This window comes from Anguilla rostrata, chromosome 14, assembly GCF_018555375.3.
Source record: "Anguilla rostrata isolate EN2019 chromosome 14, ASM1855537v3, whole genome shotgun sequence".
Lineage (NCBI taxonomy): Eukaryota > Metazoa > Chordata > Actinopteri > Anguilliformes > Anguillidae > Anguilla > Anguilla rostrata.
In genome coordinates, this window is record NC_057946.1 from 3,508,987 (window position 1) to 3,531,386 (window position 22,400).

General features: G+C 44.0%; 2 protein-coding genes across 5 annotated transcripts in view; one reads left to right on the forward strand and one right to left on the reverse strand.

Annotated features, from left to right (window-relative positions):
* dnai1.2 (dynein, axonemal, intermediate chain 1, paralog 2) overlaps positions 1 to 18,727 on the reverse strand; it is a 42,284-nt gene extending 23,557 nt beyond the window's left edge. For all 3 annotated transcript variants that reach the window (XR_010325414.1, XR_010325413.1, XM_064308298.1), the window contains exons 1-17: positions 18,457 to 18,727; positions 18,068 to 18,136; positions 17,637 to 17,735; positions 15,815 to 15,895; positions 15,474 to 15,600; positions 15,038 to 15,096; positions 14,347 to 14,511; positions 10,820 to 10,879; positions 10,294 to 10,422; positions 8,222 to 8,306; positions 6,289 to 6,406; positions 5,451 to 5,494; positions 4,877 to 5,121; positions 4,225 to 4,314; positions 3,792 to 3,879; positions 3,458 to 3,537; positions 2,083 to 2,231 (exon numbers count right to left, since the gene is read on the reverse strand). Coding sequence is in view for 1 of the 3 variants with exons in the window: in XM_064308298.1 (XP_064164368.1) it covers positions 2,083 to 2,231; positions 3,458 to 3,537; positions 3,792 to 3,879; positions 4,225 to 4,314; positions 4,877 to 5,121; positions 5,451 to 5,494; positions 6,289 to 6,406; positions 8,222 to 8,306; positions 10,294 to 10,422; positions 10,820 to 10,879; positions 14,347 to 14,511; positions 15,038 to 15,096; positions 15,474 to 15,600; positions 15,815 to 15,895; positions 17,637 to 17,735; positions 18,068 to 18,136; positions 18,457 to 18,498 (1,730 nt within the window). In the remaining 2 variants the exon portion in view is untranslated. The remainder of the gene's footprint in view (positions 1 to 2,082; positions 2,232 to 3,457; positions 3,538 to 3,791; positions 3,880 to 4,224; positions 4,315 to 4,876; positions 5,122 to 5,450; positions 5,495 to 6,288; positions 6,407 to 8,221; positions 8,307 to 10,293; positions 10,423 to 10,819; positions 10,880 to 14,346; positions 14,512 to 15,037; positions 15,097 to 15,473; positions 15,601 to 15,814; positions 15,896 to 17,636; positions 17,736 to 18,067; positions 18,137 to 18,456) is intronic.
* A 733-nt stretch (positions 18,728 to 19,460) lies between these two features.
* fam219aa (family with sequence similarity 219 member Aa) overlaps positions 19,461 to 22,400 on the forward strand; it is a 31,440-nt gene continuing 28,500 nt past the window's right edge. The window contains exon 1 of one of the 2 annotated variants that reach the window (XM_064307512.1): positions 19,461 to 19,724. In XM_064307512.1, coding sequence (XP_064163582.1) covers positions 19,665 to 19,724 — 60 coding nt within the window. In that variant the 5' untranslated portion in view covers positions 19,461 to 19,664. The remainder of the gene's footprint in view (positions 19,725 to 22,400) is intronic. The other variant, XM_064307513.1, reaches the window with a different exon arrangement.

The window sequence follows — 22,400 nt, forward strand, 5'->3', positions numbered from 1 at the left end:
GGCAGATTAATTTTTTATGTTGTTTTTCTGAGATTTCATGAATGAGTGAGGCTGATCGATACTGAAACTATCACTGAGGGTCCATTATTAATGTATCTTTATTTCCGTATCTTATAGTCTAGTTTTATGACTGCTGAAATTGGTGCTGCGGGATAATGCTAAATTATCCTCCTAAGATCTGGCAATTAACTTCTGCCCCCCGAAGGGAACACAAGTTTCTGATCTGAATCTCAGGAACCATATATTCTAATATGCTGAAACCTACACTACAAAAGGGATATTTAAAGCCACTTAAAACACACCAGCAAACTCCTACACTTACTGACGCACTCTGCTGAAATTGAGGTCCATCTGATATGAATGTGGATAAGGGGGTCTGCTTCCTCTCAGGTCTTCAGTTTAATGCAGTGAGGGAGGTTAAAGTGTTAATGGAGGAGTATTACCACCAAAAGTCAAACTAATAAAAAATTTAAAATCCAGAAATACTGCATTACACTCAAAGTCTGTTCAGTTCGTTTTTGCTGGCATGAAATAGACACACATTATAAAAGCAAAATTTACAAAAAGCGAGGGGTTTGAGTGATGAAGTTATGAAAAGAGATCACCACAAGGGCAGGCTGAGTTCTGGAGCTGCAGGTTTACGTCCTGACTATGTCTCTAGCTGCCAGTGACCAACAAATCCATAGCTGTGAGACCCAGTTGGGTTAACTCTGGCTGTGGTGGGCAGGGTTTCAGTCTTATGGGGGGGTTACTGGTTACTGATGCAGAAGCCTCTCCCACCAATGCGTTAGGTGCCCGTAGGCTACCAATTCTTGTCAGTGACAGTCTCTCCACCAATCAGCTCTCCTGTACCACACCAGCTTGTGCCGTGAACACTATGGCTACTGTGATTCTTGCAGGTATGGTTACCAGTTTGGAGAAATAAAAGGCGAACTCATTAAAATAAAAAGGAAAAAAGGCCAATAGGTGTGATTCACCTTTCTCCAAAGTTACAACATGTTTCCAGTAAATACATTAAGCGCTAGAGCCCTCTGCTGGTGAGCCTGGGTAGTGCCGCAGAGACCTCCACAGAGACTGACGGTAATAATTAGCAATCATGAAGATTGCAAACCTGTCAGAACAACTGCAGCCAGTCAAATGCACTGCATTATAACACCATCAGCCGCACCTTCGAGTGCGAATAAAACAAGGACGACTGTTAATGAACCTGTCAAACGATTACCCTGGCTAACAAATGGCGTCCTGTTCCCCATCGAGAGGGAAGGGGACGCAGATCTAATTTGGCTCTGTGATTTGTGTGATCGGGGAGCGGATGCGAGGAAAGGCGGGTGGGAGTTCAGTACCCAGAAGCGGGGGCGGAATCTGTCCTTCAAAAGCCGTGGGCAGGGCGTGTGCCAGGGGGCCCGGGGTGAACCAGGCTGGCCCTGCCGAAATATTCTGGCTCTGGGCCTCAGCTGACCAGAGCTCTGGAGATTTTTCCAGGTGGCATCAGTGGATTGGCTACTGTGCATGATGCGATCAGCTGATTGGCTAAAATAGGCAATGTGATCAGCGGATTGGCTACCGTAAACGACGCGATCAGTGGATTGGCCACTGTACGAGATGCAATCACCAGATTGGCTGCTGTACGCAATGCGATCAGTGGATTGGCTACTGAACATGATGCGATCAGTGGATTGGCTACTGAACATGATGCGATCAGTGGATTGGCTACCGTAAATGATGTGATCAGCGAACTGGCTACTGTATGCGATGTGATAAGCGGATTGGCTACTGTACGCGATGCAATCAGCGAATTGGCTACTGCACACGATGCAATCAGAAGTAACACGTTTACTGCTCAGTCAACATTGGTCAATGTCAATCGAGGGGCCAGGGGCAGGGGTGGGTGGGCGGTTAGACTGTAATCGCAGAATGTGGGAGGGTGACAGGAGAGAGGGAGGCGGGGCCCTACGTGCAGTGCCTATCTTGCGTTCAGGACGCGGTGGCCCTGCTAAGGCTGAAAACTGGTGGAACCCAGGCCACGCTCGTTTCTATGGATACGGTGGAGGGCGGAGGGGTGCAGGTGCGGCGCAGGCGTACCTGATGGTGTGGTCCCAGATCTTGACGGTCCAGTCGGAGCTGCAGGAGATGAAGACTTTGGGGTGGAAGTGGTTCCAGCGCACGCAGTCCACAGCCATGTTGTGGGCGCTGTAGGTCTCCAGGAACTGGCTGGAGTAGGCCTTGGAGCACTGGGACCGGCAGGGGACAAGCAGTCAGACACGGCAGACCTCGGTCCCCATAAGACCAGGAAAACCAGACATGCATGTACACACACACACAGACACAGACACACAGACACACAGACACAGACACACACGACAACAAGACACACGACAGACAGACAGACAGCAGCAGCACACACACACAGCACAGACACAAGACAACACACACACACACACACAGACACAGACAGACACACACACACACACACACACACACACACCCACACAGACACAGACACACACAACAGACAGACAGACAGACACCACCACACAGAAGGGACAACACACACACACACATCCTGGTGGGCACAGACACACACACACACACACACACACAGACACACAGACACACACACACACACACACACACACAGACAGACAGACAGACAGACAGACAGACACACACACACACACACACACACAGACAGACAGACACACAGCACACACAACACACAGACACACAGACAGACAGACAGACAGACACACACATACGCACACACAAAGCTGCTGCATATAAGGAGCAGACTGACAACAAATTGTAGAAAATTGGAGATCGTGTACTCTACACACATTCTTCCCTGTTTAAAGGGGACCCACGACTGAAATGCCTTAGGATGAATGAGCTTTGAGGGGAAAGTCAGTCAGTTAGTTGATTTGAAATATTAGAAATTTAATGCTGAGGAAAGCGTGCAGTTAAATGGGCTACACCAAGCCAGCACGGGTCTCAGTGGGCTGATTTACGAACGAGTGACGTTTCTCATTTAAAAGCTTCGCTGGGATTTATAGAGCAATCGGGCAATCAAACGGTTTCTTTTAAGAGCATTCAACAAGTGTGACTGAATTATTGTGCGTGTCTGTTTTTATGCACGTGTGCAATCTGTGTCAGTGTGATTGCTTGTAAAATACCCTTTGTGTATGTGTGTTTGTGTGTGTGTGTGCACATGCGTCTGTGCATGCATGCGTGTACAGAAAGTGCAGTACTAAAGTACAGAGGGAAGTCCAAAAGTAAGAAATAAAACATTAAAATGAAAGTAAACCAACACTAAGGGCCCAGTCCCCTCTAATTAAACCCTAAAGAAGGGGGTTTTTTGGAATGAATGGCGTGAGAGTGGTTAGCGTTAGCGTTGCAGTGAACGCAGATGTCCACGACAAATTCCACGGAGAATTCTTTTTTTATCCCTAATATTTCTCACCTTGTGAATTTTTCCTTCTTCGGTGCCAACCAGAAACAAGTAGTCGATCTGCTTGTGGAAGTCAAAGGAGGTTCCGCAGGCTGCAGGGAGAGAAAGTCGAGGAATCAGGACCGGTCTTTAAAACTGCGGTTTCCTTTGGTAGGAACATAAGTCCACATCATTCACCTAACTATTTAGACAGCAAAGAGAGAAGCACTTAAAATACACTTTAAATCACTTACGCGCTTAAAATACACTTTAAATCACTTACGCACTTAAAATACACTTTAAATCAGCAAAACGCAAAGCTGTAAAAATGGACGATTTACATCATAGACATGCGTGTGACTCGTACCCATGGTGGGCAGCCGTAGGCCCTCTGGCTCCTCCGTAACAGCGCCCTCTATGGACAGCTTGATGACGTCCGTGAACACCAGCTCGTTCTGCGTGGGCGTGGCCAAACACAAGGACACAGGTGATGAGCATCACTCAGAATGACAAGCATCGTTTTTATAATTTTTTCATACGTCAATATAAGTTTTTCAGACCAAGATTGAAATTGATTTCTTTAACAGTGAAATTAGCAGGTGTTCAGTTACCTATATTAGCCCAAAGTAAACTGTACTGCCCAACAGGCAAACTGCACCAGATCCAACAGTACAAACGATAATGAAGCCAGATAATGTAAAAGGAAACCGACTTGAAGATACAACTTGCTGGCGGCACAAAGCTTTGCTGAGAAGACGTTTTTTTTTAAAAAGCGCTGATTGTAAGCACTGATTCTGCACCTTGACTAGAGTCCAAGAAACAACACGCCCATCGGACGACACGGAGAAGAAAATGTGATTGTTGTCCATGTCGTCTTTCTGCCATTTCACCTGAGAAACAACATTTACAACATGAGAAACAATATTTATAACATTGAGAACATTTACAACATGAGAAACATTTACAACATGAGAATCAACATTTACAATAATATATCACAAGAGGCAATAAGATGACTTAAACTGCGGTATAACTTTACTGAGACCAGGATTTTTAAAATATCCATTCATGGAACTGAAAAACTCCTCACAGAACAGAACATTACAGGTATGTTTCAGAAAGACACAGTGAGGAACATCAAAGGCAGACCTGGGTGAAACATGTATCTGTTTTGGATTCAAATACTTTTTCTGTGCTCTATCGATCTTGTGTAATTGAGCCTGCCACTATGACCAGAAGGCAGGGTTTACACTTTTTGCAAGTATTTCATTGGTTCCAGTACACCAGACAAGATCAGTGGAAAAAGTGTAGAAAAAGTATTTGAACCCAAAACAAATACGCATGTGACCCAGGTCTGATCACAGGCATGTTTCAGATGAAGATGTGAACACATGTATGGAACCCAGCCATGTGGGGGCGGGGGGGGGAGGGGGGTTAGGGTTTTCGCCTGACCTGCCAGACGGGGTCGGTGTGTTTCCCGGACTTGGCGGTGCTCTTGTAGACGGGGTTTGGGTGCTCCTGCAGGTTGTACACGGCCACGCAGCCGTCGTAGAAGCCCACGGCCACCAGGTGGGACAGGCTGGCGTGGACGTCCAGGCACATGACCCCGGAGAGCGTGGGGAAGGCGTGCTCGGGGAACGTGGAGTTCTTCAGCGAGTAGAGGAGCACCATCCCGTGGCCCTGCTTAGTGAAATCATCTACATGGCGAGATGAGGGGGTGGGGGGGCAACTTTTTAATATTTACTTTTTATTTATTCAGCGTATTTTAATGTCTGCAGAATTCATGGTAATCAGAACCACAGAAACGAAGAAACATGTTACATTATATTGCATTTATTTGGCAGACACTTTTATCCAAAGCGACGTACACAACTGCATATCAAGGTCATTGGAACAACTACAAAACACAGGTTCGATAAGACGATGCTAAAGCATGCCTCTTCACTGGAAGGATGCCCCATTTGTTTAGTTTTGATGTATTCATTTATTCTGATGCAGAATTCTGGCGTAAAGACGATGCACTTACAGGAGCCGAGTCCCACGGCAAAAATGTCTTTGTATTTCTGATTCCTGCAGAATGAGATCCCAAACAGAGTCAATTTTCAGTTGTTAAAAAACCTGTACAGTGCTGCAATCAGTTTTCTTTAACATAGCACTAGTAATATTTCTGTCAACAAAAAAGCTATTATATAGCACCAAGCATACAATATGTGCCTTTTTTAAATATAAATATATAGGTAACATTGACCCCCAGTGGGAAAAGAAAGTAGATTACACACCATATCCTGCTGTATAATACTCAAAAATAGTTTAATTAACAGGATTAATTAATTGCCTGGAGGTATTTCTGTCTTGTTCATTCCTCTTAATCAAGAACTATATTCTTTAACAGATGGAAGGTTTTAAGCAAATGTTTTTTTTTAAAATATTTTCCCCAGTTTAAGCATTAGGTTATTACTGTTAGACTTTTTCATGGCAGCTAGTGTGTGTGTATTATGCCAGTGTGTATTAATTCAATGATTCATTAAAAAAACATGGACCAAAAACCATGTTACAGCACTGCGGTTTGGTATTTTGTGGTCACAGTACAGATAAATTCCATTTCATGTCAGCCAATTCAAGAAATTAACTGAATTTCAGAATTTCAATTAATTTAAAGACAAAAGCTAATGGAAAGGGCATTATGGGAATTGTCCATTGAATTAACTGAATTTCAGTTGATTGGCCTGAATTGACTGAATTGAAATGAAATTGGTCCCGGTCCTGCACACGGCAGCCTGAGTTACCCGCAGGAGAAAGAGTAGCGGCTAAAGTGCTAAATACTACACGCCAGTAAAGAAGCGATGTAATGACGGTGTACTGACCAGCAGAGGGCAGTCACAGCCAGCCTTTTGGCTTTATCGTACTGGAACTTCCAGAGCGGGAGCAGAGTTCCTTCCTGTTCCCGGAACTCATCGGAAGCGTCCTCAAAGTACTTGAAGTCTGAGGGGAGGAAACAAGGGTTCAGGAATCTGGAGAGCTGAGATCCATTCATTCATTCACACTTTCCACACCTGGGTCAAAATATGTATTTGAAGTGCATGAACCCTTCATACTGTAGATGCCAATGCCAGTAGAAAATACTAGCTAAAACATAGGGCCAAATGAAAGAGGAATATTTGTGAAAATGCATGCTTCTTTTAAATCTCAGTAATCTGCAAGATTCTTTTATAACTGCTTGTATAAATGATTTGTGTACACAAAATAAAAATTTAATCCAGATAATAGGCCCTGCCAAGCCATTAAGGCCTGATTTATGAAAACATGCCAACCGTGTCAATAAAGGACTTTCCGAGTCAGCTAGAATTTGGGTGGCATCCCCACAGTTCAGCAAAATTCATTTGTGTAGGGTGGTGGTTAAGGCACACCCACTTAAATACTTTTCAAAATGCATCGTGGCAGGGCGTTCAGACAATGCAGCCAACACACCCAGACAACAAAATGCTTCATCAGCAGAAACGTTCACATTCTTCACTTAATTAAACGCGTTCTCAATCCACTCACATAAAATGGGCCCTGGCAAAAAAAAAAAAAAAAAAGATGTACTTACAGACGTACATAACAAATATATCTGCCTGAACTCAACACTAACAATGTTATCTCGACTCTAACAGAGTTTAATTGAATCCATTCACTGAAGCGGTCGTTTCATAAACACAGACTCTCTGCTTAAGGCACGCTTCACTCATTGGCTCTGACAAGCTGATGATGTATTCAGGCCTGTGCCATTGTTTTTTAAACTCAGCAGAGACTCAGGGCCTGTCCAATCAGAACCGCAGGCGCTGGATCATCAAAGGCAAACAGAGAGATGATTAAGAGTGAGGACCATAATGCATTGCAACAAGCATCATGCAGAGATCTGATTTCGCCGGCCTTGTTGCAGAGTCAAACAGAAGGATTTTAACAAGAAGCATGAGATCTATGCAGAGAAACATTTATCTCTCATCCCCCTCTTCTGAGTGGCTGTTAATGCTTTATATCTGTATATATAAGCAGGAGTTTGACATTTTATATTCCCTCAGTATGGCGTGGTGAATGAAAAACAATTTAAGGATGACAAGCCATTTAGAATGGTTTGTAAACAGGGACCATATGTTCCCTATTAGAGCTGAAAGTACTCTATCACCGTTGAATTTATACTGAAGATTTTTCTGCTTATTTTTTTTGTTGCCATTTGAAGAGACAGACTCCGTGAGGAATTAGAAGCAGCGAGAGATGGAAATAGAACATGGACCCATAATGAACTGATAAATGTGTTTTTTATGCATGTCAATGAGCACTGCTTACGAAACAGGCTGAATCAAATATAAGCACGTTCGTATCTATTCTCGTATGCAAGAAGAGGAGTGTAGAACATTTCAATTACTTCTGCAACTTACATTCTGCAACAAGGGACGATACGTGTATTTTCTTCCTTGATTTTTGGCTGGACCGAAACAGCGGGGCCAGCCCTACAAACGCGAATGTCTGTGACTGACTGAGTGAGTGACTGAGTGAGTGATGAAGTTACACCATTGGTCGGCCGAGTAGTTATGAAGTCACACCATTGGTCGGCCGGATCACATGTGTTAGGTTCAGCCATATACTAGGTTTTAACCTGGTCTTGTGTTTTTTTTTTTACAAAATAAAGATACTAAGACTTCCAAAACAAATTCATATTGTCTTTCAGTGCTGGTGTGTGGATAAGGCGTTCTGACAGACGCAGAAGCTCTGTGCGCGTGCAGTTAAGCGATGGCAGTTTCCTGCGAGACGGCGTACCTTGTGCGATGTCATCGAAGGTGTTCTGGTTGACCATTCGCTCGATGATTTTGGCCACCTTTGCCACTTTGGTGATGTCGTCACTCTACGGGGTGGGGGGGGGGGGGATTAAGAACAAAAACAGCCCATGTTCAGACATTCTGACACCACATCAATTTTAATGAGCAAATAAATAAAACCTACATCCGCAGCCCTACGGGGGATCAAATTACTTTCCAGAATATCTCTAATTATATGAATTATTTACGCACGTCAATAAATGGCAAATCCATATCCAGTCCAAAAGGGCAGCACAAACCTTTAATCTATTTCTAGTTGAATAGCCCATTTTAAAAAAAAAAAACTTCCCCTGTCATACATATCATTCTTTGTACGAAACCAAACAGCATGATTTGCTATTTAAATATAGCAAAATAACACAGAATGTTTCATGACACAGAATGTTACACACATATATATGCACAGACACATAATCATACATAGAATATATGATTAAATAGTGAATCATGAAAGCATGCTTTAATAGTTTGCACAAAACAAGCAATGACTGCTGACAGTTGTGTTTTCTCAAATACTTCAGAACTTGCCAGGAAAAAAGCAATCAGTGTCATCTTATGTTTCCTTTTCTTTGCGAATGCAATCCCAGCGCTGTTTCATCTATGTTTACTTTGTCTAACGTCCTTCCTCGTTAGTTTTAATGCAATTCCAAGTGTTAAAGGGCTCTCTCTGAAGAGATAGATCAGTGAAGCCCTTCAAAAAAATCTCCCATCTTGAAGGGACTAGGACAAGGAAGTTCAAGATGAAGTACAGAGAGAAAAAAACTGCTCTTTCCAAAAGTGAAGTTAACTAATAAATGCATCTGACAATGTGTGGAGAAAACACATGAAATGCATGGTTAATGTGTGAAAAAAAGCATTGAAACTCATGGTCAATGAGTGGAGAAAAATCATGGAACATCAAGGTCAATGTGTGGAGAAAAAGCATAGAACCTTATGATCAATGTGTGGAGAAAAAGCATAGAACCTTATGATCAATGTGTGAAGAAAAAGCATAGAACCTTATGGTCCATATGTGGAGAAAAAGCATAGAACCTTATGGTCCATATGTGGAGAAAATGCATAGAACCTTATGGTCCATGTGTGGAGAAAAAGCATAGAACCTTATGGTCCATGTGGTCAATGTGTGGAGAAAACACTTAGCAATGCAATGTTTATTGTGCAGGAGATATCAACGCTTTTGTTTTATTATGCTGCTTCTTCATAATTTTTCCCAGCATGCAGTTCAGTGAGGGGTGCATCTCCAGTTATTTTTTTCTTCAATGAAAAGTATTATTGACTGTTTAATGTTTAATGTTCAATTCTCACCGTTTGCATCACTGGTAATAACGCAATCTAAGCATTGTATAATAAGGACCTGGGAGGCATGATTCCTTATGCTACTGTACTTCCAGATTTATACCGTTTGGTTGCCCAGCCAGTGTGTAACTCAGAGGTTCATAAATCAAAGTTTGCGCTGTACGTGAAATGCCGTCTAGGCGTTTTGGTGAGAAAACCCGGCCACATTCGGCTGAGAAGTGAAGAAGGTTTCTAGCCGACTAGGACGCAGCCAGCCTACATATATCGGATAAAACCTGAGCTACGTTGGAGTTAACTAGGTTTGTTTAAAATGCCTCAACCCAGATTTCCGCCTCTCCAGGTGGGCGCTACACATTGGTGGTGGGTGAGGTGAGTTCCCACTCATCACTGTAAAAGCACTTTAAGCATTTGGAAAACTACTATATAAATGCAATGATTCATTCACTCATTCATGAATGGGGGCGGCAGTGTAGTGTAATGAGTAAGGACCTGGTATTGTAACCTAAAGGTCGCAGGTTCGATTCCCGGGTAGGACACTGCCGTTGTACCCTTGAGCAAGGTACTTAACCTGCATCGCTTCAGTATATATCCAGCTGCACACACGGATGGAATGAAAATAGATGTGTAAGTCGGTCTGGATAAGAGCGTCTGCTGAATGCCTGAAATGTAATGTAATGTAATGAAGATTTCGGTTTGTGCTGACGGGGGCCGGCTCACCTGCGTCTCCGCCAGCACGGCCTTCTTCTTGGCCCGGTCCTCCTCCTTCTTGGACGGGGGCGCTTTCTGCTTCTCCTTGCTCTTCTCCTGCTTCTGCAGCTCCTGCACGTACGCGTCGTAGATCTCCCACTGCGGACACGTCGCCGGAGGGGAGTCGTCTGATTTATATATTTATATTTTCCCGTTTTTTTTACGAGCAGGAGGGTTTCGCGAGCGTTACTGTCTGCAGTACCCGCGAAACATCACAGGATCAAACACCCCAGGAGATTCAGTTAAAAAATAATTCTGTGGGGTGGTTTAAAAGTAAACTAAGTTAATCAATTCCCTGACAATTTATAGACAAAAAAAGTGTATTGTGGTTGGATTGAACAGTGGCGTTGGTTATACTGTGTGCGCTTACCTGATTGGCTGTGATTGAGGAGTTTATACTTTGCGTGCTTACCTGATTGGCTGTGGCTGAGGAGTTTATACTTTGTGTGCTTACCTGATTGGCTGTGATTGAGGAGTTTATACTTTGTGTGCTTACCTGATTGGCTGTGGCTGAGAAGTTTGAACGAGGTGGGGGTTCTGTTTGGCATTCTCGATGCTGAAAAATCAGGTGAAGAAAATATTTATATAATATAGAAATATAGAAGCTACCTGAACAAAAAAAATCAAGATTGCATTGATTTTCTGGCTGTAGCTGTCAAACACTCAACTCAATAATAAGTTAAAAGAAATGAACTATTATATAAAGCCAGCGAGCATAATGAAATTATTAAAATGGCTCAGCTTGTGTTCATTTTAAATTGTAGTGAATAACTGCTGATAATTCCAAACAGGCATATCATTAGCATGACCCTACAGGGGTCCTCAGAAATCGGAGACATTCGGAAGTAGAGAAGTTTTTCAGAATGACATTAAATATTTTATTTGTTAAGTAGCACTTAAATTGTTTGAGAAGCTGGCTGACAGTGACTGTGTTCTTTTTTCTCTCACCCACCTGTGATTAAAATAAATAAATAAATAAATCCCCTTTCCTCTCCGTAGCTCATTCTACCGCTCCGACCTGCTGCCCGTTCATCAGCCTGACGCTGAGCGGACTTCAAGGCCACTGAAACGGAAGCTGCGAATGGAAGCTGTCCGCTCTGTGTGGTGTTACCAGCGAGTCGTCGAAAGATGTTGGGGGGGGGGGGGTAGTGGTGGTGCTCAGAGAGGCGTTTAGTCACTAGTCACCCTCAACTCACGCCCCCCCCCGAAAAAAATGGCACACGCACGAATACCTTTTTGCGTCAGCATGAAATGACCTGCTGAGCAATCTCTCAATGCTCCCTAGCCCCCCCCCCAGGCACCCCCTGCCCCCCCCACCCCCCCCCCTGTCCTGTCTCTCTCTCCTGCTGAAATATGTGCCACAGTCTTGCACCAGATACTTCCTTATCAGCTCAGTCCATTTCTTTAAAGTGACTTCTGGGTTTCCAGTGTTGCATTCGAGTTCTGTTTCCTCAGATATTAATCCTCGTCCCTCTCCATCTCCCATCTTTCTTACTCACGCCCTCTCTCCTTCCCTATTCCTCCATCCCTCCACCTATCTTTCTACCTCGTTTTCACTCTCTCTCTGGTGTGTCTCTCACACTTTTTCTCTCTATCCCTTGCTTCCAATCTTTCTCTCTCACCTTCTCTCTTTCCTTATTCTTACCTCCCACCACCAATCTCGCCCTCTCACACACACCCTCTTCTCTATCCTTCCCTCCCCATCTTTCTTTTTCACACTCTCTTTCCCTATTCCTCCCTCTCTCTCTGGCTCGACCACTCTCACTCCCTCATTCTCTCTCTCTCTCGCTCTCTCCCCCACTCTCTCTCTCTATCTCTCTGACATTTCACATTACGACATTCAGCAGGGACAGAGAGAGAGAACAAAGGGAGTGATCACAAGGTCAGGGGTGTCGCAGAAAGAGGCTCCATTGTTACAGGACGTGCACAACAGACCCCCTTCCCCCCATAAGCCTCCATTTTGGATGTGAGGTACCCGCACTGATCAACACAGAAAACTTATTTTAATGATTTATAAAGTGGACTGCATTTATATTTATATAGCGCTTTTATCCAAAGCGCTTTACAACTGATGCCTCTCATTCACCCATTCACCCTGTTACGTCCCCTGCCTCTGCTTGCCTGGGTAGTGCAGGTGGAGGTAGTTGCTTAATTACTTAATTGCCTGATTGCTTCCACCTGCCTGTGGCCCAATATAAGCCCAGTAGTATGAGGCAGGGGAGAGTTTTTCTTTTGGGGCTTGTGATTTGTGTGGAGAGCTTTGGTTTTGTGAACTTTGTGTGTTTTTGTTTGTTATTTAGATTAATAAATGTCTGGGTTTGTTTTTAGATCAGTTTCTGTCGTGTTTTTGATCGATCCGGACTTTGTTTGTTGCGGCCAGGCGAGCCAGCCGTAACACACCCATTCACCCATTCACACACACTCACACACCAGTGGCGAAAGGCTGCCATGCAAGGTACCAATCAGCTCCTTGGGAGCAATTAGGGGTTAGGTGTCTTGCTCAGGGACACTTCGACACGTCCAGGGCGGGGGATCGAACCGGCAACCCTCCGACTGTCAGACAACCGCTCTTACCTCCTGAGCTATGTCCCCCTCTTTGGCTCTGTTCCCGTAACTTTGGATACCATATTTACAGTAAAATAAATAAATAAATAAATAACACTTAATATGTACATAACTATGAGTCAGAAACAAATTAAAATACATTACTTTTCTAAGGAAGTTCAGGATTGCGTATTTGTCAGTGACTCATTTGTCAGTGTTGTGGAGCATGCGTCAGAATCAAAAATGGTGCTTTAACTCACTTTAATCCTTAACATAAATTTTAGCAAATGACGCTACAGTCCTTAGATCAAAGTCAAACCCCCCCCACCCGCCCCAAGTGTTTCGTGTACAAAATCCACCAGGCGGCACAGGCATGAGAATACCTTTTTACAAAATACAGAAACTGGAAAAAAAAGATGAGAAGTTCCATCTTAATGCATGAGTAACTGTATATGGATCCACTTTTGCTGAATCACTGACAGGATGTAACTGGACCCTGAACTTTACTGGATTTTATTTCATTCTCCCGTGTCACATAAATGCAAATGAAGGGCACAGTTTAGAAAGTAGCAGCTTCCTGTATGAGGTAAAGGAAAATATGCTAATGCTAATGGTAATAGCTGAGGAAACTCTTTGTTTCCCATTCATTTTCATCAAGCAGAACAAACACCCCACGGATTGCCACGGGCATGCTGCAACCTGCAGCTGAACTTCTACATCAGAGAGCGTTACACTCTCCGCACAGTCACCCAGTCTCCCAGCATGCACTGGGAGTGCCTGGTGAGGGGAAACGGGACCGTAACTCTGTTTAGAAGAGGCTGCGGGTTCCAAGTCCTGGGAAGGGGCAGTGCCACTGCATTGCACTTGACCCGAATGCCTCCACAGCTGAAGCCACACACCCGCCGGTGAGAACCGACTTTCAACTGGAGCCGATTTTCTTGCATTCGCAAGGCATGCTGGGATCGCTGGCGATGCGAGGCAAGATGGCGGAGCGACCGGAAGGACAGGGGAGCACAGCACGATAACCAATCGGATTAAAGATCCGACGCGTAAACCGTCTGCGATTTAAAATTGTATTTCCTCATGCCACATAGTTCTGTTAAGGAGGACTCATTAATTATTGCTGAAAGGGGGATTTCCAAAATACACGAATCGATGTACGTTTAATGAAGGCCAACAGGCAGCTAACTATGGGAGGCGAGAGTGACGCCCTGGCCTAATGTGTAAACGGAGGGTATGGGAAAACGTGAGGTCAGTTATTTGCTGCTGACATGAGCACCCGCTAAGCTAATAAGCAATAATTGATAAAAAGCGCAACATCACCCCGTCTCCAGAGGTGCTGCAGTTAGGCCCCCCCCCCTTCCTCCCTACGCCCCAGGCAGCTCTCTCTCACCCCTCCCTCTCTCCACCACCATGTGGCTCTCTCTCACCCCTCCCACCCTCCCCCACCCAGCCCAGGCCGCTCTCTCTCTCTCTCACCCTCTGGGGGTTGTTGAGCGTCTGGGATGCCCGCTCGCTGAAGTTGAACTGGTTGGTGAGCTTCTGCTCGCGCCCGCCGCCCTTCATTTCCGCGCTCTCCGCCCTCTCCTCGGCTCCGCCCTCCTCTGGCTCCGCCTCCCCCTCGGCTGGCTCCTCCCCCCCAACCTGAAAGAGAGGAAAACGATGTGTTGAGCCCTCATCCCCCCACCTTCCAGGTCCGATGAAGCCACGGCAGCTAGGCTAGATCAGGGTTATTTAAACATGTACAGGACAGACTGGGTCCATTACAGCATGCTTAGCTGAAGTTTAAACCCCGCCTAGACGACAGCACTGCATTAAAACTAAAACACCTAATCCTCCTTTCACAGATTGGGATAGGTATTCCAGTACTAATCCACTTCTGTGGTCTAGAGGGTTAAACCTGAGGTTTAAACTCCAGCTAAGTACACTGTAACTGAACCACACTTGTGTGCCCGCACGCTGTTGCCAAACTAAAGATGGCCCAGCCATGTTCCCCAGCCACACTGTGTCCTAACCCAGTGGCAGGTGAGCTAGCAGGTTAGCCTTGATGCGCTCAGCTCCTGTAATCCCGCCTGTATGTTCCTGAGCGTAGCCAGCACTGCGTGTCTGAGGGGATTTACAAACGTGCCAAATAACAACAGTTCAGCCCGAGTAGCATTCGTTCTGTTACCGGAGTTTCTGGCTTCTCCTCGTCAGTTTCTGCTATGGAGGATTCAACAGGAGCTTTTTCTGAAAAGTACAAAGTTATAATATATCACTTACTTATAACATATCTTCACAACATTAATTACATTAAATTAAGTCACCAAACTGTGTTTATGAAGGAAAAAATTAACCACTAGCATTTATATATTTAAAAAAATCAACATTTATTTAACAAATTTAACTATCAACAATAGTTGACTGCACCCAGGCCAGAGTTAGGATGAGAACCATTTTACTATGTTTTGCTGCTTGTCTCACTTTAACTCCACATTTTGGTTACAAAATGGCTGCGCTATGTTTTGCTCATCGTGAACTCAGTCCTGACTTTCTTCTCTGCATAGTGGGCCCAGTGGTCTCTTGTGATTGGTCGAGGCGTGCCGGTGCTGCGAGGCTCCGCCCACCTTCAGCCATTCCTTGCTTGGCCCTCTGCCTGCGAGCCTCGTCCGAGTCCAGGTGCAGCAGGTTCCCCTCCAGGACGAAGTGGACGGCCAGCTGGTCCACACTGCTGATGGGCTTGTAGGCACGCTCCTGTGGAGTGGAGATAACAGGGAATTACATTACCCCAAAAAAAAAGCAGAAAGGTCAGAGCACCTGCGATCCAGCAACCATGCAAAAGGAGATTAAAGCATTTCCAATCATTTTCTCGACACGGGTCGTGTCTGGTCTGGGCCAGGTCAGGTCAGGTCAGGTTGGGGGTTCCTGTTGTGGGCCTGACCGTAAATTTAAGTCCGCGACAGGTCACCTTGAAGCTGTAGCGGACGATGTTCTGAGGGGCGTGTGGATTATTTGCTGTCAGGATCCTTGTAAACTCCTCTTTCAGCTCCTAAAAAAACACACACAGTAAAAGGTGAGTTACTGTCGGCCACTGCCGACAGAAAATTGAGTCCTAAAACAAAACTACAAAATGAGGCAGGAGCAGGTCAAGCGGAGATATCACAACCCCACCACCTGTAGAGCTTCTGACATCAGAAAGGAGGGTCCCTCTCTTACTTTGATCTGCTCTTTAATTACCTTTGGAACGAAAGTCCCATTGACACTCCAGTGTCCGCCCACCCCCCCCCCCCACCTTCACAATGAAGACTAGCAAGGAGAGCTGTGATTGAAATCAATTCAATTCAGTTCAATTTTATTTGCATCATGCTTCTTTTTTTTTTTTTGCAGAGACACTGTCACAAAGACGCTTCAGAGAGGAAACGAAAGAGGAAAATTGGGCATAAAAAACCAGGCCTGAACCCCCGAAAACCACACAAGCGAGGTACAAAAAAAAAAGGTCTGCGAGAATCTCTCACGTCAAACACGAGCATCTTTTTGCAGAATACCAAGCAGCCAAGGAGCCAGACGAGACTGGAAATACACGCCTGTCTGTTCTCCAAGGTCTGAAATTGCGACGTGCCCTCTTCATCTCCGACGTCATGATTACCCGGGCCAGCCGCGGCCGACGCGCCCTGAGGCAATCAGTACCGCCGGGCAGACAAGGTCAAAGGTTAACGTACCTTTCTATTTTCCCCCGGACCAATCGAAAAAAAGGGACAATGCTGCGAGTTAGGATCAATTCAGAGCCCCTACTAGGGGCTGAAAATAGCGCTTTGCTATCTGCGGCATGAGGATTCATTGCTTATTATGATAACCGAGCTCAATCTAAGAGATCAGAACCAAGATGAATACCGAGCGAGCCAATATCACAAAAAAGAAACGATAAAGTATATTTAGTTCGGCAGGAATTACACCCCTTTTTTTTTTTGGGCAGAGTCATAAAAGATTTATGCAGCTACAGGCGGCGATTTAGCGTAGGTCACGTGATTAGACGCAACAAACAAGCAGCTTCCTGTCTGAGGCCTCTTTGAAAAAAAGGGACGCTTTGGTGTAAAGGAAGTACACTGCATTGGAAATGGAGACAGGTCCCTTCATGTGAATGTGTCAGTTTGAATATACTGACGGTGTATGCTAGCTTCCATGCCCCCTAAAATACACATATTTACATGAAATAATGTACATATGGATTATTATTATTATTATTATTATTATTATTATTATTGTTATCAATAAGAAGAAGAAGAAGAAGAAGAAGAATGTTATTATTATTATTATTTGCTTACCAGATTACCTAGTCTAAAGCAATTTACTGCATATACATTTATAAATTTAGAGTCTGTTGGCAACCCCCCCCCCCCACCCTAAAAGAATCATGCACTGCACCCATTAGTGGTTGTGAAGGATATTGCTCATAATTATTGGAAAAAAATAAACAATATCCAAACACCAGCAAATGCTCTGTTTATTCAAATTGCGCTTTTGCTGGTGTGCAGGTGTCCTTTATCTTTTCAATCTCTCATTCTTTTCCCGGGCACCAGGCCACACCAGTTGGATGAGTTCACCCCCTAGAATTATTACCACAATTCTCCCAATACGACGGTGCCACCCGCCAGTGCTTCGACCTGAATCCCAGCAGCATTACGCATGAGTTTGCCCCTTACGTGAACAGATGTTCGCATACACCAGATACAGAGAGACCCGAGTCACGAGCCGGAGCCGTATATCAGATATGAATATAAACAAGTCCTTACAGCTTCAGTCAGGTCCAGCTGGTCGGGTGGTTTGACCAGGGTCTTCCCCTGCATCCAGTCTTCAGTTCCATCACCTAGTTCTGTCCCATCATCATCATCCTCACAAACACAAAGGGAAAAAAAAAATATTCCAGTTTGCTTCCCCGTATTTGTTCAATAGTGTAATAAAACACTGATGCGGAACAAGGTACTATTACACAGGTAGGATTTGATAACGTGTCTGATTCCACGTGCGTTAATTTGTCCATGTGTGTGTTGTGCATGATGCCACATCTGGTGCTTGAATTGTGTTTGTTACAGCGACCGCAGGCTACTCAGAATTCAGACTGTATAACCTAGAGGCTGACACATTCGAAGTCTCGAGACATGCGTAACTTCCGAACACGTTGACAGAAAAACACAGACAGACGCACGGGGACGTTCCAGGGTACCTTTCTCTTACTGGCGGCTTTGGCTGGTTTAGCAGGAGCCTTGGTAGACTGAGACTGTGCAATTGACCCCTGGATAGTGCACACAATAGTAAATAAAACGTTTAATACAATAGAATTTAAACTTTGGTGGAAAAAATATTGCAACACAGGTAATGAACATTAGAGCATTTTACTTCACTTCAAGTAACTGTTGTCCTTTTGCTGTGACCCGAAGTGACTTGCAACAACAAACCTTTAGGTTGTAGATAGTTGAGCGAGCACGCTATGCGTCACGTCGCTCATCAACCGTTTAATGTCACTTTACCGTTCATTAACATGACATGTGCATTTTTATAAACCTGGTCAAGTTGTCTTGAGCAAAGAGTTCAGTTGAATAAAGCATCGTTTACCTGTTTGGATTTCACATTTGCAGCTTTCAATTGTGCTGGCATGGTTTCAAAGTAACCCCAGGGAACACTGTTCCGAATCAAAGAAAAAAAAGAAAAAAAGGCGTCTTCCACTGGTTTTAGAGGCTATTCGGTTAGCTACAGTAGCCACATGTAACGTTTTCTCGAAACATTAAACTCGATTTACTGCAGGATAGTTTGAAGGAATGAGACGCAGTCGCTACAGCTAAGCTATGCGATTGTGTACAACGGTTACCCTGGCAACCAGGGCTGTCTGTAGAGTCGTGTGCGCAGGTTGCAGTGCGTGCGCGGGGTAGGAGGGTACGTTCAAAACTCGAAGCCTAAATCCATGATAAGATAGACAAGCATACTTGCATACAGGGTTAACATAGCAACGTCTTGTTTTTCTGATAGAAGGTTTATTCATTTGATTTCTGAGCGTTAAATGAAAATCACGCCCCTAAAAGCAGTAAAGAAACACGTACATTGATAGAAAGAATTGCTTTTCTTTCTTTCTTTCTTTCTTTCTTTCTTTCTTTCTTTCTTTCTTTCTTTCTTTCTTTCCGAAACATAGGCCTACATGATTGAGGTCTAGTAGCCTACCATGTCAACACACCGCACAGAGTTTACGCACTTCATTTCCATACGTTTGTTCAGTACACTATTAAGTTGTGGACAAGCATGCATCTCATTACATCAAATGAATAGTAACAACAACAACAACAACAACAACAACAACAACAACAATAATAATAATAATAATAATGCAACCATGATATATTATATAATGTTTATTGATTTATTATTATTATTATTATTATTATTATGAGTAGTAATATTAGTAATAGTATTAGCTAGTGGTCATAGTTATACCAGTCATAATATAGCCAATAATAATAATAATAATGTATTATTATTATTATTATTGTTGTTGCTTCATGAATAAGTAAATTCGTCTGGGGCGTCCTTCTCTGGAATGGTAATAAACGGGTGCTCCCGGACCCGGAAGTGAGATGTTGGTGTTGAGTCACCGCTGACAGTCCGTGGCAGAGAACAAGCTAACTGGCTGTGATGAGGCAGAACGCGAGAGCATCCTGTGTACTGTTTACAATCTAAAGAGACTGGACTCTGCCTCTGTACAGGATTAAACACTAATTTAATAGTCATATTTCCACAAAACTGTGACTAAGTACCAGACACGCGCTGCCAAAATGATGGAAGAAATAGATCGATTTCAAGTGCCGACTGTTCAGTCGGAGATGCAGCCCTTGGTAAGTCGTCGTAAATTAATTTCTTTTCTGTATATTTATTTATGTCGCGGTTTTGCTTTAACGTGACTGTGAAAACAAGTCAGTGCAATTCGTATGCTTACGCGATTCGTATAGTTTGTTTAAATAAAACAATCGTGTCTCTTTCTGATTGCTTTTGGACGCTATGCAAGCTATGTATGCTAGTTTAGCTAGCTAGTGCAGTATTGTAGGAATATCGGCGAGATCGATAGCCTATAACGCTACTCAACTAACACACTTTGCGCATGGCGATAAATACTCGGCCAGTGTATTATAGCATATTGTGCCAGTGTTTCGTTTCGTTTAGCCTCTTCCTCTTCTGCTTATTTTCTGCACATAGGCTAATCAAACGGTGTTTCTACGGACAATTAAATTATAACCTGTTAAAAAGTGCTAAACACAGGAAGACAAGGAACAGGTCGCTACGGCGCCGTCGGATTGATGCTTGTTTACTGGAATAACGGATGTGATATGTTGCAATTCTGTGCACTGAACAGAACGCACCAGGCGATTTGTTACAATCGTGTCAGTAGACGTATCCAAAAACCAACCAGGGCAAAAACCTCTTTTCCAAAACAGACTGCGTTTATAGGCGGGGTCTCTCTCAGCTGATGGATCGCGCTTTAGCCTTTACAATCCCGACGCGAGCAGAAAGGACACGGCGAACGTGTCGTGGATTACTTCATTTTGCGGAGGCTAGCCAGATCCATCAGCTGTGCTCTAGCCTACTTGGTGTAGCCTCTCTACCTGCTTAGTGTGCCCACCCCTCCTCCACAGTTAGTCCCCACTGGTTCTGCACCAGCTGGTTTGTGGTTTATGGTCAATGGTCAGAGTTACGGCTCCAGAACAATATGGTAATGCGTCCCTAGTAGGTTTTTTTTTGTGTGTGTGACTACGCCACTGCTCTGACGCGAGGATTCTCCCTATCTGCTGTCATCCTAGCTGCGTATGATTAAATTAGCATCCAAGGGGCAGTTTTCGGGCACCAGAGATTTTACCCCCGATGAGCTGTCTCTCTTTCTCTCGCTCTCTCACAGACACAGACACACACACGCGCGCGCACACACACACTCTCTGTCGTCTTGCAGAGTGCATTATTGCGACCAGCTTTGCTGGATCTGCTGCCTGATCTCTGTTCTGCTGGAGTTAGCAGGTTTCTCACAAGCAGCCCACCGCTGTTAACAGCAGTTGAATTGCCCAGCGTTTGATTTTGTTTAATTCCAATTTAACTTTCAAAAGGAATACATATTAGCTCTTTATGGTTAGTAATAACAATTGTTTTTTAAATGGACATCCAAAGACCATCTCATGGAACTGCAGGTGGATTAAAATTACTGTCCATTGTTAAACTGTGGCTCTGTATTTAGGTGACATGATTGTTTGCTTAAAATCCTGTTTTGCCTGATGAGGGACATAGCAAAGACATTTTTTCCCCACTCACATGACATGACTTTCAACTGGAGGCTGCTTTTCTGTGTCTTGGTCCGAAAAACTGTGCAACCAATCTTATAGTAGAGTACCTGTCAACATGTAAATGACACGGTGTAAATGTACCATATTAATTCAGTCCAGACTATAAACTCATCTGTTTACTCTTACTATCAATAAAAAGACTGGTAAATAAATTACTCAGGAGGGAAAGTAGCAAATTAGATTTAAACACTATTTTTTGAGCCCGTATTATTTTCCACTGACGACATTGTTCTCCCCACCTTGCGGCTATTTGTTGATCAACCCTCGGAACTGAAAATGAATATGTATTTACTTGCAGTTTGTACTTTGTAGATAGCAATGCTTGGATAGTGAAACTATCTAGACTATGGAGGGTAAGGTTATGTGTAAGTCCCGCCCCACATTTTTTGTGTAGCCCCAGAAGGCGACGCTTGCGGCTTTTGAAACCTTAGTCCGAGCCTTTAAAGTTCCTGTGTGGGGTGACAGTTGATCATTCCAGATTTTTTTTGTACTTTGTTGAGATTTGTCCTCACCCTTTGAGGAGAAGCTGCTTGGGTAAGTAAGTTTCTCTAATTATAAGTGTGGGTCTTCACCTTGGAATAAAGGCCTAAGTGTGTGCTCGTAATGCAGTTGGGGCGATGACGTCCCTCTAGTTAGTGGTGGTGTAAGTGACCATTGGATGAGCTCTGGTCTCTTTTTTTGCGGTGAGATGGTCATTTGTTGGTCAAAATGAGCACAGGTGCGCAGAACTTTGTACGGTAAGACTTTCTAACTGGTTGTTGGGCTCCTATTATTGGATGATGATGCAATTTCTTGCACGGAAGTTTTTCTTTAAGCCAGTATTCGTCGTAGAGTTTCACACGTAATTTTTTTGCTTTTGTTCTTGTGTGGATATGCTCTTGAATTTAGTGAGGGCTTCAGTGAACCCACCCCCTTCTTTACACCCACAGCACCCCTCCCCCCAATGTTCTGAACCCCCATATTCGTCCTTCAGTCGCTGCTATGGGGTGCCCTTCCCAAAAAACCTGTTGTGAGTAATTTGCACAGCACAAGCATAACTTATAATTTACATGTCAGTTGCATGACATTGCTTTTTTATTGGCTGGCATAAATAATTGTTGTACCAAATTACATAGGCTATATTCACAAATCTAAATTGACTGCTCTCCCTTTGGGATTAGTGTAGTAGTTTACCGGAGGTACAGT